Source organism: Ctenopharyngodon idella, chromosome 6 (assembly GCF_019924925.1).
Source record: "Ctenopharyngodon idella isolate HZGC_01 chromosome 6, HZGC01, whole genome shotgun sequence".
Lineage (NCBI taxonomy): Eukaryota > Metazoa > Chordata > Actinopteri > Cypriniformes > Xenocyprididae > Ctenopharyngodon > Ctenopharyngodon idella.
This window is the reverse complement of record NC_067225.1, coordinates 27,546,701-27,564,429: the sequence shown is the minus strand read 5'-3', so window position 1 is coordinate 27,564,429 and position 17,729 is coordinate 27,546,701. Positions and strand designations below refer to the sequence as shown.

Here is a 17,729-nt window from a genome sequence, read left to right as displayed (position 1 = left end):
CTGACATGCTCTGAAATTACTCATGCACAAAAGTAACAACATCATTGTGCTTTAGTTTAATTTATTTCTATAAATATATAAAACACATTTAATTATCCACTCAAAATGTTACTTTACTGATCTAGTTTTCACTTTAGATTGGTTAGTTGGCTCTAAGCCTTTAGACAAATGTAGTTTGGAAAGCCATTCACTGGAGAGCAGACAAAGTGTCTCTAATAGACTTGACTCACTTCAGTCATTCAGTGAAGAGTAGTGAGTCATAATAATCATGAATTCGCTACCTTTGTAGATCAAGAGATACTATAGTGGTAGAATCAAAATGCAAGATGAATGTATGCTGACTGTGGTCTAGGGTGTGTCTAGTAGAGAAGCAGACAGAAAAGAAGCTCTTAATTGTGCAGTGTGGGAGTTGACCTGGTGAACAAGGTTGAAGCTTGTCTGGTGTCGGTCAGGATCTTTTATCTACACATACCTTAGTCTGACTGTACAGATTATGACTTCACAATATACAAATTAATTACAGGCATAATTATAGACAGGAGTTACATAATATTTAGCTATAATTATATCCGAGATAATAGTCAACAGAACTGCATTTTAACATTTTATATAATCTTTGTCAATTATGAGAAAAAAAAAGACACATGTCATGTTTGTTAATAGATACAGACTTCTCATTGACTTTAACTTTAGATATTATTTAAATTTTTTTTTTAAATGGCATTGCCTGTAACTGCCTTACTTATAATAAGCAAATTTGTGCATGTTTAAAAGATAGTGCCTAATTTACATATTTCAAAGGTTTAAGTTACAATACAAATACATAGTTTTATGTATATTTTAATATGCCAAAGTCTTATTTATTTAAAGGGATAGTTCACCCAAAAATGAAAATTCTGTCATTTAGCCTACTCACCCTCGAATTGTTCTAAACCTGTATGAGTTTCTTCCTTCTGCTGAACACAAAAGAAGATATTTTGAAGAATATGGGAAACCAAACAGTTGACTTTCATACTATTTTTTATTTTTTTTTCCATTCTATGGTAGTCAATAGGGCTCATCAACTGTTTGGTTACTGGCATTCTTCAAAATATCTTCTTTTGTGTTCAGCAGAAGAAAGACATTCGTACAGTTATGGAACAACTTGGGTGAGTAAATCATGACAGTTCACCTTTTTAGGTGAACTATCCCTTTACGTAAAGGAAAGGATTAGTGCATACTATTCCACTCATGTCCAGAAGAGGGAGTCATAATTAAGACCCTTGGTGACGCGCTTTACGTCATGCAGTAAAGATGGCGACTTACTGAAGAGCATCATGCTTTATTGTTGATAACACACTATATTGTTATTTTACCACATAAACTCACACCGGGATCGGAAAAATGTCAAGGTTAATAGTCAAGAATCTCCCAAATGGGGTGAGTATTTCTAATGATATTAGAGCTGATGCAAGTTCGCTGTCAAAGATGCATGCGCCTACGAAGATTTAACGAAGTTTTAAGCACGTTTCTTTACTGTATTCACTAACAAAACGTCCCAACTATGTTTTTGTTTGAATTTAGTGTCATGGAGTTTTCATGGTACTGCCCAGAGGCTTTTGGAGCACTGTTTGAATACTATGATGTTTATATTAACCCACATGACAAAATACTATAGTATTTACTATAGTAAAATATAGTAAATTGTAGTATACTGTATATATTATAGTATTTACAACACTTTGTTAATGAATGCTACAGCATACTGTAATATTAACTATAGTGAACTAATCAGCAGAGATAAAAACTGTAGTATACTTTAGTTTTTACTACAGTAAACTGTAGTGTATTCATTGTAGTACAATATACCCTATAGTTGTAGAAAACTTAGTACAAAGTAATTTGTTTATATTACTATAGTTGTTATATTACCATAACAACTATAGAATTACCACAACAAATTAAAGTACTTTACTATAGTATGGTTCAAAAACACTATAATATTTACTATAAATTACTATAGTATTTTTTTCATGTGGGAAAGTACCATGGTATTACATTTTGATGGAATCAGTGTAACTGTTTGTGACAACTGTTGAAATTTGATTTATTCTGTATCCACAGATGAAGGAAGATCGCTTCCGTAAGATGTTTGCGGATTTTGGGACGCTTACAGATTGTACGTTGAAATTCACCAAAGATGGCAAATTCCGCAAATTTGGATTCGTAGGTTTCAAGACTGAAGAGGATGCAGAGAAAGCTCTGAAACATTTCAACAAGACCTTTGTGGACACATCTAGAGTTACTGTAAGTGACAAAATCATGGAGGAGTCCAAAAGATTTGGACTTTTTTAAAATGGTAATAAAAATAGTTTATTTGAACATTATATCTTGTAATTCTTATCTTATTCATCATCTGCCTGAATAAGGTGGAATTCTGCACAGATTTTGGAGACCCAAACAAAGCCAGACCATGGAGCAAACACACACGCCAACCATCATCAAACAAAGTTACAGAAGAGCCAAAATCATGTGAACAACTAGAAAACGAGGAAAATTCATTGGTAAATTATTTTTTGTCACTTTTTCAGTGTCTGCGCTGAGGAAAATGTGCTATTTATGACCCACTCACTTTTTTGTTTGCAGTTTTATTGAGATGTCTCATTGATTTTTCTTTTCCTTTTTTATTTGTCTATTTTCTCTAAACTGCTTTAGAACAATGTGTAGTGTGAAAAGTGCAATACAAATTTATTGAATTTATTCTGTCACTCTATCTCCACAGAAGCAGAAGAAGCCTTTGAGTCTTCTTCTTGGAGACGTAAGTTTGCTACTGCCGAAGTCTATCATATTACACAAAGCATACTCCATTAAAAATGCAGACATTCTATAAAATGTCATTTCTAATCCTTAGCTTGAAAAAGACAAGAGCTTCCAGGAGTTCCTGTCTGTGCACCAGAAGCGCACACAGGTGCCCACATGGGCCAATGACACTGTGGAAGCGGCTTCTTTTGGAGCTGAAAAAGAGAAGGAGAAGAAGGAGAAGAAGCAGAAGAAAGCGGCTGTTAGTGATGATTACCTGAACTTTGACTCTGATGAATCAGAGCAACTGAGTGAAGATGAGGATGCTGCTGATGATGAGGATGCTGCTGATGAAGAAGACAAACAAGGTGAGAAGTGAACTTTGTGCTGAATATATATATATATGTGTATATATATGTGTATATAAAGCATTATAAAAGTTTGTAATGCACCTTATAATGCATTGTATGGTCTCTTGTATAATTGTAACCACAGTTATAATGCATTATTATACTTATCTTTATCATTATAATTAATTTATTGAACACCCCTTTAGAAAGTGTAATGCATTAAAACACATGACAAACAACCCATTTCAAATGTAACAAGGAATCTGCAAATATTATAATGCATTTTAAATTTGGTTACAATTACTAATGAAAAGATAATGCGTTATAGTGTACATTATGAATAACTTTATAATGCATAAAAGCTTTAAAGGGTTAGTTCACCCAAAAATGAAAATTCTGTCATTAATTACTCACTCTCATGTCGTTCAAAACTCATAAGACTTTCGTTCATCTTCAGAACACAAATGAAGAGCTTTCTGTCCCTCCATTGACAACTATGCAATTGAACTTTGACGCTTCAAAAAATCATAAAGAGATCGTAAAACTAATCCATATGAATTGAGTGATTTAGTCCCAATTTTCACTTTATATTATAAACTGATTGAATTTAGGCTTTTATTCATATATAAACATTCATCAACTCACACATCAGTTGTGGTAAAAGTTGCATAGCTCTCAATGGAGGGACAGAAAGCTCTCAGATTTCATCAAAATATCTTCATTTGTGTTCCGAAGATGAACACAAGTCTTAAGGGTTTGGAAAGACATGAGGGTGTATAATTAATGACAGAATTTTCATTTTTGGGTGAACTAACCCTTTAAGTAAAGTGTCACCAATCTTTTCTTCAAGCACCAATCACCAATCTTTTCCCCCCTCCCTCCACATGCTCTCCAAATGTGTTTTCTCACTAGAAACAGATAAGAAAGCCTTGAAGAAAGATCTGTCTGATATGGACTATCTTCGCTCCAAAATTGTGGAGAACTCAGACATGGTGGATAAGAAAGAGATGGAAAAAGGTGGTCACAGTGCCAATGCTGCCGATGATGAGAATGAGAATGAGAATGAGGATGAGGATGAGGATAAGGATGAGGATGAGGATGAGAATGAGGATGAGGAGAAAGAAGATGATGAGGAAGAGTCCACGGTCCAGCACACAGACACTGCATATGAGAGTATTGATAAGACAAGCAGCCAGAACAGCACAAAACCAGCAGCCCAGAACATGGTCAGTGTGATAAAACAATCATGTGGTTCAATATGGAATAGTTGGCTATTAGATGCTCATTTGTTTGTGCTGTTCATACACCATTATAGATGGAGCCGAGCACAGAGTTCACAGTCAAGCTACGAGGTGCTCCATTCAACGTCAAAGAGGTGAGATATTGATTATTGGACGATATTGAATGTCATTTGTTTTTGTACAACATCTTCTGTCAATGTTACAGTGAATAACACCTAACTAATCATCCTAATACATTTTTTATAACAGTTTTATTGTTCTTCTTTCTTGAGTTTATCAAGGTCTGTTTTACCAAGTCCCTCCTTTATTCCCACAAGGATTTATTTTTCTAAATTTAAACAGTTCCAAACTAGTTTAATCCACCTTTCATACTGTATAGTATAAATTTCTGATGCCTAAAACCCAATTTTCTTTCTTTCTTTAAAAAACATTTATAATATCTGCCATTTGTCAGTTATTTGCAATATTGGTACACCCCTACTTGTTTTTATAAAGCAAATAAACCCTTCTCTAATATCTAATTGGGAGAAGAATTGTGTATTTTTTAAGTTTATTGTTATTAATACATTTAATTATTAATACAGAACACTGTTGTCACATAAATAACACAAATCAAGACATCTAGCTTTTAATTTATCTTTTTGGACCTGACAGCAGTAATTTTTGTCTGATTTTTGTCCTCTCTGTTTGATTTACCACTTCACTGTAGCAACAAGTCAGAGAATTTATGATGCCTTTGAAACCTGTTGCCATTCGATTTGGGAAAAATAGTGACGGACGCAACTCAGGTAAGAGCTTCTGTTGTTTACTGTCTGTTGATGGTTTGAAGATGTCATTCTTTGATTGATGTTGAATTTCCTGCGATAAGGTTATGTGTATGTGGACCTGCGATCGGATGCAGAGGTCGAGAGGGCCCTGCGCCTGAACAGAGACTACATGGGTGAGCAATTTTTCACTCTCTTTGACAAGTACACAACTGTGAAAAGATCCTTGGGTTGTGTGTTTTGTTTTGGGAGCACAACCAATTCATAAACAAGTACTGCAAGGCTGCATCTATGCTGCAAGGCTTAAATTGTTAGTTCAAACAAAAATGAAATTTCTGTCATTAATCACTCACCCTCATGTCGTTCCAAACCTGTAAGACCTTTTTCATCTTCGGAACACAAATTAAGATATTTTTGATGAAATCCAAGAGGTTTTTTTTTATTTTTTTTTATCATCCATAGAAAGCAATGTAATTACCATCATTCAAGGTCCAGAAAAGTAGTAAAGACATCGTTAAATTAGTCAACGTGACTACAGTGGTTCAAACTTAATGTAATGGAGCGACGAGAATACTTTTTGTGTGCGAAAACAAAACAAAAATAATGACTTTATTCAACAATTTCTTCTTTACCCTGTCAATCTGCTATGCAGTTGACGAGGTAAACGCAGTTCAGCGCTTCCGTGTTTACGTCAGAACGCTGGATCAGTATTGGCCGGCTCCTGCGTCAGCTTCACACGCATGCTTTGTGCTGCTCATGTGAACAGCGTCGGCCAATACTGAGCCGGCGTTCGGACGTAAGCATGGAAGCGCTGCACTGCGTCAACCGCATAGCAGACCGCTTTACTATGTGACATGGTTGAATATTTAAATGGTTTTGAATGGCCCTACTATTAAAATTATTTATGCAATTCACGTCAGGTGGTACCATGAGTACTTGCCAGCATGGATAAGTTAAAAGCTGTCATGGATGAATGGATATAGACCGGAAAATAACATTGCAGTTTGTTTTATCTACAGTCAAAGTCTCTTTCAAGGAAAGTCTGTTCACTTGGCAGCCATATTTGCAACGCCTCCGCGCAGCTATTTTGGGCTTCCAAGACCAAGTCCTATCTATTTTAATGGGGGAATCCTGAAATCTCAAAAACTGTTTGGCGAACTCACAATTAAATAACATATTTCAAATCAGCAACAAAATCTGACATAAACTGTCTTATAAATGTTGTTTCTTATGCTCAAATAGCGTTAAAAAATCTTATTTTTCAGGCTAGACAAGCCTATGCGCATGTGCAGTCCTAAGCTTTCAATATCGAAGCTGTTTTATTTATAAAATTCACGGGGCAGAGATTAAAAAACAAGTTTCTATGCTCCTAAATGTTTCTGTGTGTGTGCAGTTTCTTACCTATATATATAAAGTTTATGAGTTGTAATGCGGGCACATCTTTGTTGGCAAACGTGTCACCCTCGCTTTGTGGTCTCTTGGAATTCCAAGGGAAATCAGATATACGTGTTTAGATGTAGGTCAGATCTCCAGATATCGAATATGTATCTGATTTAAAATGACATTTGTTAGTGGCTCAAAACAGATGTGTGCATTTTTGTGTTAACTGTGTAAACCCACAGGGGGGCGCTATATTGAAGTGTTCAGAGCCAACAACTTTAAAAATAGAAAGTCTGTGAAGGAAAGCAAGAAGGAAAGAAATTTTGTGAGTGAGCTGAGGGACGACGAGGAAGAGGAAGACGTGGCGGAATCGGGAAGACTCTTCGTCAGGAACCTGCCCTACACATGCACTGAAGAAGATCTGAAAGAAGTCTTCATCAAGCATGGTGAGTGTAGGAGATGTGCTAAACATCATTTCTTGATTTAGGTTTAAAAACCATTTATTTTTCTTGTGTCTCCATCAGGTCCTCTTTCTGAGATGCATTTCCCTATAGACAGTCTGACTAAGAAGCCCAAGGGTTTTGCCTTTGTGACATACATGATTCCAGAGAACGCAGTCTCAGCCCTGGCTGAACTGGATGGCCATGTATTCCAGGTACTGGGAACTTTCATCTCATTTCTGTCTGTGTAGTTTTATTTGCTTTCTTACAACTGTTTGGACCCTCTAGGGGCGGGTTCTGCATATTATGGCTTCAAGGCTGAAGAAGGAAAATCCCGATCAAGGGCCAAATGCTCCAGGCAGCTCCTCATATAAGAGAAAGAAAGATGCCAAAGACAAAGCAGCCAGCAGCAGGTCAGAATTAGATAAACCATCTGGAGCTGAAAACCTCTACCAGATAATTTCCAGTTGTGTTCACTGTTTTTGTTGTGTTCTTTACACAGCTCTCATAACTGGAATACGCTGTTCTTGGGCACGAGCGCAGTGGCCGATGCTATCGCTCAGAAATACAACACAACCAAGAGCAAAGTGTTAGATCACGTGAGTATTTGGGAACTATAAATTGTCTTTTTTTTTAAGGATTAACATAGGTAACACTGGATTTGTGTATGTATGCAGGAATCTAGCGGCAGTCTGGCTGTGAGGATGGCCCTCGGCGAGACACAGATTGTACAAGAGACCAGACAGTTTCTCCTGGACAATGGAGTGTCACTGGACTCATTCAGTCAGGTATAGTGTGTGCTTTACTCCCACCATGTATAGTTAATAAGCCATACACTACCGTTCAAAAGTTTGGAGTCAGGGAGATTTCGTTTTTGAAAGAAATGAATGCTTTTATTACGCAAAGACTTAAATTGATCAAAACTGACAGTAAAGACATTTATAATTAGTGATTTTTCATGGTCGATTTTTCTACAAGCAAATTGGCCAATTCCGATACCGTTTGCCATTTGAAATTAGAGGAAACTACTCAATTTAATCATGATCCAAACAAAGATGCTACACACAGTGCTCTTAATTCTAATTTGATTTTAATTAGATGGTATAATTTCAAGATTTAAAGCAAAAACAGAATGGTCTGGCATTAGATTAGTGAAAATATGCTACATAAAAACATACCTGCGTAAAACAAAGATGGACTGAATGAAAATGCAAATTCACTCTCTGACAGTAGGTGGCGCTTATGGAACAGCAGCGGTTTCTTTAGGTACCGCTGTTCACAATGCAGCGCTGCACTTATAAACACTCCTTTATATGGAGGTAAGAGGGAAAGAAAATGCAATCGAAGCGTTTTTGAAGACAGTCAGTTCCCTTCAGAGATACACTCATAAACCCCAACCCCAATTCAATATTTATATTTTTCTTCTGGTATTTCAAGCATCGCGAACAGCGAGCTTGCTGTGTCTGGTACAGTATTTTCTCTGCCGGTGTGTCTGTGTTCTCTTTTTTTATGTCCGTTTTCATCATGTCCCGTCTCTGGCCTCTGTTAACGTCCTGTTTACAGATTTCGATGATATTTGGGGAAATGATTGCAGTGCAGTTTGTGTGCAAGTCTGGAACAGAGATCAGCCTAAATAAAACTAAAAACCAGTTGCCGATTGTGTATTTGTTCTGGATTAATGATGCTGAAAATTTGCCACCAAAAATGACATTTTAACATATTAAAATATAGAAAACTAAGTTATATTGAATTATAATAATAATATTCCATTATATTACTGTTTACTGTATTTTTGATCAAACAAATGCAGCTTTGGTGAGGATATGAGACTTTTTTCAAAAAACGTTAAAAGATTTTGCCAACCCCAAAATTTTGAATGGTAGTGTACTTCAATATGAAGAAAAATCAGCTTTTAAACCCACAATTTATAATTTTCAATAAAGGATATATCTTTGCTTAATTTAAAATTAAGGATGCACCAGTATTAAAATTCTGTAAAATACTACTATGTCTTATGTAAATAACTGAAAAATAAAACACTTAAAAATTTGAAGTTTTAAATTCTACCATTAGATTTAGAAGTATTTAGGTGAAGTTAATCTAAATGTAAAAATATTGATTTTAATAAATGAAATATTAATATTAATAAACAAGCTTAATATCACCTAATTGCTGATGTTACTGATATATTATGCATTCATATTTAAAACACAAAACACATTGCCATGACTAAGCCATCTATTGAAATAAGAATGTGAGAATGATTCATAATTAGGCCTACTTGGAATCTGCAAAGAATTCCAATCGTCCTAATTCTGATTCTGTGACAGAATTCCCCAGAAATCTTAATGTGACACAACTAATGACCGAATCCATATTTATGTTTGTTTCTGCATAAATCATGGTTATGTTTATGCGTGTCTGTGATTGCCATCTATTTAGGCATCAGCTCAGCGCAGTAACTCTGTGCTCCTGGTGAAGAACTTGCCCTCAGGAGTGCAGGTTGGAGAGCTTGAGGCTCTGTTCTCACCCCATGGATCTCTGGGAAGAGTTCTGCTGCCCCCGTCTGGCCTCACTGCTATAGTGGAGTTCCTGGAGCCCACAGAAGCCAAACGAGCCTTCATGAAACTTGCATACACCAAGGTCAGTGTGTGTGATGGGCATTTGAGCTACTGTTTTCACTGCAAAAAAAAGTACTTGTATGCTTTTTTAAAATGTGTTATGTAATATTTATTTGTAATAATATTTATATGTAATAATATTTATAATCATTTGTACCTTTGGTTAGTTTTGGCTAGTTAAGCTTGAATTAGTAACATGGTATGATGTCATACTGTCTATCTCTTCAGTTCCAGCATGTTCCTTTGTATCTGGAGTGGGCTCCTGTAGCGGTCTTTACAACTCCCCCAACACCTAAACCAGGTAATCCTTTAATACTGACATATCAGTCTGTTGGTGATTAAACCACATATATGTATGCCTAAACACTCACATGTTCATAACCGAGACATTTATTGAAATGACAACATGAGAATGACTCATAATCAGGCCTGCACGGAATCTGCAGAGAATTCCAATCATCTAAATTCCAAATATGTGTCAGAATTCCTTGGAAAACTCTGTACATTTCAAGCATAGTTGAACACTGTCGAATAAGCCCTTCCTTTGGCATATTTGTAAATATTTTGACTAATGTGATAATATTTTAGTTACCAGTAGTATTAATTTTTTAAAAATGTTTTAAACTTTAAATACATTTTAGAAATGTATTTATTAATTTCATAAGTTCATGTGTGAGAATAGTTTGCCTGAAAATTTAAATTCTGTCATAATTTATTGTTAAAATGAAAACTATTATAATTTGCACTAACACTTTACAATAAAATAGTTAATGCATTAGATATCATAAACTAACAATTATCAAATAGTTTACAGCATTTATTAGTCTTTGTTCATGTTAATTACATTTCTTCATATACATAAGAATTTTACTTATGAACTTATGAAAGTTAAATAAACTTTAAGAAGTATATTAAATTGTAAATTATTTTCACTACCGTTCAGAAATTTGGGGTCGGTAAGATTTTCTTAAAATACATTAAAAAATAAAAATAACTGTTAAGATTAAATTAAAATAATTGTTTTCAGTATTTGAATAAATAATTGAAAATGTCATGTATTCCTGTGTTGGCAAAGCTGAATTTTCAGCATCATTACTCCAGTCTTCAGTGTCACATGATCCTTTAGAATCATTCTAATATGCTGATTTGCTGCTCAAGAAACATTTCTTATTATTATCAATGTTGAAAACAGTTGAGCTATCTAAATTTTAATGGATTTTTTTTCAGGATTCTTTGATGTATAGAAAGTTCGTTTGTAGCATTTATTTGATTATAGAAACCATTTGTGAAATTATGTCTTGACTATCACTTTTGCTACATTTTATGCATCCTTGCTGAATGAAAGTAATTTCTTAAAAAAAATAAAATAAATACAGCCCCCAAAAGTCATGAATGGTAGTTAATAAATTAACATTAACCTAGATTAACTTTATAAAATTGTTGTTGGATGTTGTTCATGATACATTAACTAATGTTAACAAATTGAACCTTATTGTAAAATGTTACTAAAATATTACAATACTGAAGTATTTCCTTCAGGACGTCCAAATCAATGTTTTGTCAGTCCTGTATCTAGAAACTGCTAAATGTCCATCTTTCTTTGCTCCGTTCAGAGCCTCGATCCAAAGACGCATCTGCTGAGAACAATGACTTGGCCAAAAAGGAAGAGGAGGAAGAGGATGAGGAGGAGGAGGAAGAGCAGCCTTTGCCTGGCTCAACTCTCTTCATTAAGAACCTCAACTTTAACACTTCAGAGGAAACATTACATGAGGTGAGCTCAAGGGCACAAGCAGCAAACTGTGCAGATATTGTGGTTTAGGGATTTGTAGTGGAAACCTGAGAAGGTTTCTTGTTCTGGTCACAGGAGACTCATTTGAGATGTATGTTATTAGCAGGTGTAAGCAGCAACATGTGTTGTGTGATCGGATCACCCCAAACGGATGTTGTTAATAACAGGTGTAAACACGGGCCGTTTCTCACCATATGGGTTTCATTGTGTTCTCTTGACAGACATTTTCTAAATGTGGTGTGGTGAAAAGCTGCACAATATCAAAGAAGAGAGATAAAACAGGTTTGTTTTCACAGACATGCATCTTTACCATTGATATTCATCTGTATATTTGTTAGTGCGTTTCTCTCTCTCTTTCTCTTTTGTCATTTCTCCATCTTGTTTCCTCTCTATGTGAATCTCACCTTGATCTCTTTGTTTCTCTCTCTCTCTCTCTCAGGTAAAATGTTATCAATGGGTTATGGCTTTGTGCAGTACAAAACTCCAAAGGCAGCACAGAAAGCCATGAGAAAGCTGCAGGTAAATGACCATCTGCTGCTCCTTCATTGCTGTATTTATGTAGTCTTATTATGCAGAAATATTCATGTGATGAAATAAATTCAGGCATCTTTTTTTCATAACATCTTTTGCAGCACTGCACAGTTGATGAGCACCAGCTTGAGCTGAAAATATCAGAAAGAGAAGTCAAGTAAGTCGAGGCATCTTGTGTGTCCTAATTCTTCATGTACTGTGTAAGTCAGGGTTTCACAAACCCCACGCTCTCTTAGGGTTCACCAAGCCTTCTGATTATGAATTTAGTTCATTCAGTGAAGAGTTCATCAGTTTTTTTGAATGATTCAAGAATCAGCTAATAAGAGTCATTTGCACATGAATCAGACTTCACACTTGTCACACTTGACAATTCAGACTGCAAATTTACATTTTATAACCTAAAACATGAAAATATGATAAGAAAATAAAAAATAGGTAAGATATAATTACTTTTGCTTTGGTGCTGATGTTTAAGCAGCAGAGGCCTAATTGATGGAGATGGAACTGATGGTGTTGAAGCTGTACATTAAAGCAAAATACTTAAGAACATTCACTTATCTGTCTGGTTTTGGGCTAATTTTTTTGTCTGATATTTGTCCTTACATGTAATACTAATTTTCTGCAAAGAATCGTTTTAGCATTATGAGACAGAAATCTGAACTTTCACTTAACACACATGAATCAAACAATTTCTGCTTTATTTCCAAAAATGTATTAAATTATCTGTTTATATTCTTTTCTTTAAATACTGCACCAAAAAAAACAGTATTTTGAAATCACTAATGAAAGTGATGGGAAACTTGGTAAAGGTTCATAGGATTAACTGATTTTTTTTTTTTTATATATAGAATGTGCATATACACTATTCACCAGTATTTTTTAAGTATTTAATATAAATGGAAATATCCAGTCAGTGTGCATTTGTTGAAGTGATGCTGATTGATGTTAAATTAGGGTAATAATGGTAAACAAAAGATTATATACCATCAGTGTTTTAAGTTATTTTTAGATTACTTATTGTAACACGTCATTGCTTTTAATTTATTTCGTATGTGCTTTCTTAGTCCTTTTGACCAATAATGTCAATGACAGGCATAATAATCACATGTATAAGTGAAAACCATTTTCTTTCTGTTGTTTGTGCAGGTCAGGTGTGGCGGAACCCAAGAGGAAAAAGCAAACCGCCAGGAAACAGACGACTTCTAAGATCCTGGTGCGAAACATCCCCTTCCAGGCCACGGTGAAAGAACTGCGAGAACTCTTCTGGTAAGCTTGGTTTCACATTTAACAGATATTTGTATTGCTTTTCATGTGTATGTTATAGAACAAAACAGGCCAAACTGTTGACTTTGGAAATCATTGTTAAGTATTTTTCACTAACAAAAATGACTATGGTAGTATCGTGGTTTTGGACTTGGTACCCTTGTAATTTTTGTAAAATAGTCATGTGAGATCTGATCTAAAGTGCAAGTGTTGTTTCTTTTTGTCAGTACGTTTGGAGAGCTGAAGACAGTCCGCCTGCCAAAGAAAGGGATCGGTGGAGCCCACCGTGGTTTTGGCTTCATTGACTTCCTCACTAAACAGGATGCCAAGGTTGGTGCATCTGTCTCTGTTTCTTTCTGTCTCTTGCTTTTCAGTCAGACAGTCTCCTGTAAAACAACTAATCAACATTGATCCTGTTCAGTGTGTCCAGTACATCTTAAGCTTTGATTTTGTGCTGGTCTCTCACAGAAAGCGTTCACGGCACTGTGCCACAGTACCCATCTGTACGGCAGGAGGCTGGTGTTGGAGTGGGCAGACGCAGAGGAGACTGTGGACGACCTGCGACGAAAAACTGCACAGCACTTTCATGGTAAAATTTCTGCTTTATACACAGAGTAACAGTTATTTAGCATAGACTGTTGCAAGCAGGTTTGATGAATAACCTACTAATAGGCTACGTTCACACTGTCAGTTTTTGGGAGAGACAACCGCATTTAATTACAAGTGTGAGTCTTGAAAGTCCCGTTCAAACAGCAACTTACAGTAGCATCTCGAATACCGTCTGTACGAACGTACAACGGGAGTCAAACCCGTATTCTCTTACCAGTAACCATAACGACAATGACCGAAGTACTCTGGTACAATTGCATCCTGTTTGGACTTGGCTGGCTTTGGTGCTCTATGTGGGTAGCCTGCAAGTACCTTTGGAGCAGCCACAGGTGTTCCCTGTGGTGCTACCTGTGGCTTTTTCTTTCTCCGCCTTCTCCGCTGGTCCATGTTCTTCAGTGTTGCATCTGAGGAGCCTGAGTACTGGAAGCTTCTGTAAGCCTTCTCAGATGCATCACTGAAGACCGGGGATGTGGGGCATGAAGTTTCTTGTGCCTCCACTATATCCCCCCCACTGGCCTGAGATGCGGTCCCCATACTCAGGCTCCTCAGATTTGGGGCATGAAACTTCCATTTATCGCCCACCTCTGCCTCGCAGCAAGGGCCGTGGTGAGCTCATCTGAGAATTCAGTAGATGAGGACTGCTGAATACTCTCAGAAAAAATAATGGGCATGGTTGACATACTCATATTGATGTTTGATGTGATGGTGAAAGTTGATCTAGAAGTGACTATTTGCAATCTATAACTGTGAAACACTATGAAAGAAAAAGAAAGGGAAGAAATAAGTTGAGTAAACATACAGTATAAGAGCCTGAAAGCTTGTTGTCTTAAGCCCAAAGTATACTTATGTCATCCGCGTTCTGCAATTTTCATCATCAGAAGGTGTTGGCGCTGACGGTGTGTGTACAACTGCACATACGCTAGGTGAATGTTAAGACTGAAGAATATTGACATGACTCAGTGTTTCCCTTTGACATCTGGTAGAGTATAAATAAGCAATTGTACCGTGCATATGTCAAACTCATCCATCCATTAATAGCTGTGCGGACACGACTGTGCGTGAGATTGAGATTGAGCAGAACGTGGAAAACAGAGTATACCTGTATAAAATGTATAGGCCTACAGTGTATGCCCAGTGGTGATCTATCAGAAAAGCGAAGGGAGCCTGAAAGCAAAAGTATATAAATTTTTTCTATTATGCCCAGTAGTCCAGGCAAGTTTTGACTACATGAATCAGCTTAAGGCCAGTCAGCTTTCACTATCACTTCAGTGTGTCATCAGATCTGCAATCGGTTGGTTAATGAAACATAAATTATCAACAGTTTATATATATAAATTTATTGTTTTGATCATTGATTTACATATCAGCCTCTCATTTCCACACAAACTGCCACAGCATGCGTATTTATTTATCTAAATGTACTGTAAATCGAGACAATAACATGCTGTTTAAGCAGCTTCTTCTCAGAGTTATGAAAAGATTAAAATTCAGATCCCCAATCCCGGTGTAAAAAAAGCATACTCACAAACACTCGCCGACTCGCTACAAAAGGAATAATGCTCCTGCGCTCAAGGTTATACCAAAGTCCCTTTAAGACAAGTCATTTCACTCGGCGGCCATCTTTGAAACGCCTCTCGGGCATTCAAGTGCAGCTCCTATCTCTTTGAATGGGAAAACATCAAATTCTCCAAAGCTGTTTGCCAAGCTTTCGATTAAATTTCATATTTGAAATCACCAATGAAATCTGACAACAACTGTCTCATAAATTTTGTTTCTAAACGCTCAAATCATGACAAAAAAATAATTTTCAGGCTAGATCAAGCTAATGCACATGCGCAGTCCTAAATGTGCGTCTCGCATCTCATTTCGGAGGCGCGCGTCTGACTGTTTCTATAGGAACCGGAGCTTCTAACGGCCGCTGCAGTGACACGATGACTTTACTTTGGATATGCATTGCTAAGGACTTTCTTTGGACAACTTTAAAGGCGATTTTCTCAATATTTTGATTATTTTTTTTTTTTTTTTTGCACCCTCAGATTCCAGATATTCAAATAGTTGTATCACGGCCAAATATTGTCCTATTCTAACAAACCATACATCAATGGAAAGCTTATTCAGCTTTCAGATGATGTATAAATCTCAATTGGTTATGTGGTCCAGGGTCACAAATGAGACCTTGTTGTAAATTACCAGTGTTATATATAATTTATTCAAAAGATTTTGCCCCCTCAAAAAGCTTGATTGTTATTGTCAGACTTTTTCAATACTTTTTCAAACAGTAGTTTGACTGCTTGAAACCTGCAGCTTGCCAAAGCACCTAATTTGAAGTAGTTTCCCCAACACTGGTTGCAATTCTAGTCATTTCCTTTCTTTAATTTAATTAAAACAAATCTGTGCACAAATCTGTCCTCTCATCTTCTCTGTCAGATGCTCCTAAGAAGCGGAAGAAGGCGGAGGTGTTAGAGGGAATCTTGGAGCAGATGGAGGTCGGGGATGAAGACGGGGAGTGAATAGCAGCCGTCAGTCACCTCCAGCATCAATAAGAGAGTAAATCATCTAGTGGAACTCCATTTATCTCTATTATGACTCCGTCTTAAACAGCTGCTTCACGGTCTCTTCAGGAATTCTTCCTTTTGGCCCCAGATGCTCCCAATTAGCTTTTTATTATATGCTCATACATCATCCCTGTTATTGCTGTCAATGTATTAAACACAGCGTCTCCCCGCAGACCAACTCCGGCTGAAGGTGAACTCGACGACGGAGTCCTTTTGGTAAAGATGCCCAAAGGCCACGTTTGCTTTAGCTGTTTTTAATCGTCACAGAGGGCCGAGACATTTCAAACTCTGCTGCGACACGGGTGACTTTGAAAAATCACGATAGTGATTGACCAAGATATCAGCAGCAGAAGATAAAAATGGACAGTTTGCTTTTAACATCATTTTTTGACAGAATTTGTCTGTTCTTGACTAAGAATAATTACATAATAATGTAAAATCTAAGTACGTATATTTATGCACTGTTGTTTAAGTCTTTTCCAGTCTGTGGCTCCATAATTTGAACACTGGTCAATGATTAATTCAAGAAATGACAAGTGCTTTCATATTGTTGGGATCATACTGTTTATTGATGTAACAATAAATAATTTGTCTGGAAATGTTCCTATCTTAGGGTGGTAATCACACTAGAAACCTCACTTTATAAAATGTACTATTTGTACAGTCGAGGTCAAACAGTCTTGGTCTACACAGAAGATGCCTTACATACCATGTAGTGGACATTCTAGTGTACTGCATCACAATTCCAGGAGAACTGCATGACATCGTTCATGTTGCTTCAAACTAAGCTGTAATGTAATATGGTGACATAGTCTTGTTCATTTGTTTGTTTTATTAAAGAGTTTGTTTGTTCACCCAAAAATGAAAATTCTGTCACCATTTACGTTTATCCCTATTCCAGGCCAAACCCATATGACTAATAAAGACTGGAATACACAACAGATTTTACAGCATTAAACATCATCATATACTTGTCACCTATGCAAACTGGGCATCATTAAAGACTATACAGTAAACGACTGAGGATCACACACTACCAGTGGCCGTTGCATAAACTGCATAGTCTTCTATATTGGTCATCTATATTTTTTTTGTTAGGACTGGTCATAACTTTTATTTCAGTCAGTTACATAAAAAAAGTAGTTTTGTCTATTTTGAATCCCAAACATAAGACTGATTACACATTGATTTACTGCCAGTTTTTATCACAATAGCACGGTACTTTTTGCTACGAGCCCCTGACTTTCGAATTGTTCTGAACGCGAGGAAAATGCGCCTTGTTCTTGGGAGACACATGACGACTAAAAACAATTTGTTCAAAAATCAGCTCATAACATGTTCGATATCCTCTGGTCGGATGGAATCATATTCTAAAGATTTGAAATTATTATTTTTTTTTTTAAATCCA

The 17,729-nt window shown here is 36.3% G+C and overlaps 1 protein-coding gene across 3 annotated transcripts; it reads left to right on the top strand.

The window, feature by feature from the left end:
- Positions 1–1,250: 1,250 nt before the first annotated feature.
- rbm19 (RNA binding motif protein 19) lies at positions 1,251–17,189 on the top strand. Of its 3 annotated transcripts, XM_051896484.1 has the most exons (25): positions 1,251–1,419; positions 2,104–2,286; positions 2,409–2,543; positions 2,762–2,797; positions 2,891–3,146; positions 4,041–4,354; positions 4,444–4,503; positions 5,079–5,157; positions 5,238–5,309; positions 6,756–6,959; positions 7,038–7,168; positions 7,242–7,366; positions 7,456–7,552; positions 7,631–7,741; positions 9,396–9,596; positions 9,803–9,875; positions 11,188–11,345; positions 11,585–11,645; positions 11,803–11,882; positions 11,996–12,051; positions 13,041–13,160; positions 13,385–13,487; positions 13,626–13,746; positions 16,194–16,313; positions 16,495–17,189. In XM_051896484.1, exons 1-24 carry the CDS (start codon positions 1,384–1,386, stop codon positions 16,274–16,276), a joined length of 2,895 nt encoding a protein of 964 aa, XP_051752444.1. In that variant the 5' UTR covers positions 1,251–1,383; the 3' UTR covers positions 16,277–16,313; positions 16,495–17,189. The 3 variants fall into 3 exon arrangements, with proteins under 3 accessions (XP_051752444.1, XP_051752445.1, XP_051752443.1); XM_051896485.1 differs by having other exon boundaries at positions 4,047–4,354; positions 16,194–17,189; XM_051896483.1 differs by having other exon boundaries at positions 16,194–17,189.
- Positions 17,190–17,729: the final 540 nt, after the last annotated feature.

Excerpts from the sequence above, each read along its gene's own strand:
- rbm19 (XM_051896484.1), top strand. The coding sequence starts at position 1,384 with ATGTCAAGGTTAATAGTCAAGAATCTCCCAAATGGG. Across the intron at positions 5,310-6,755 it reads CCTGAACAGAGACTACATGG|GGGGGCGCTATATTGAAGTG; the intron begins GTGAGCAATTTT and ends GTAAACCCACAG. Across the intron at positions 9,597-9,802 it reads TGAAACTTGCATACACCAAG|TTCCAGCATGTTCCTTTGTA; the intron begins GTCAGTGTGTGT and ends CTATCTCTTCAG.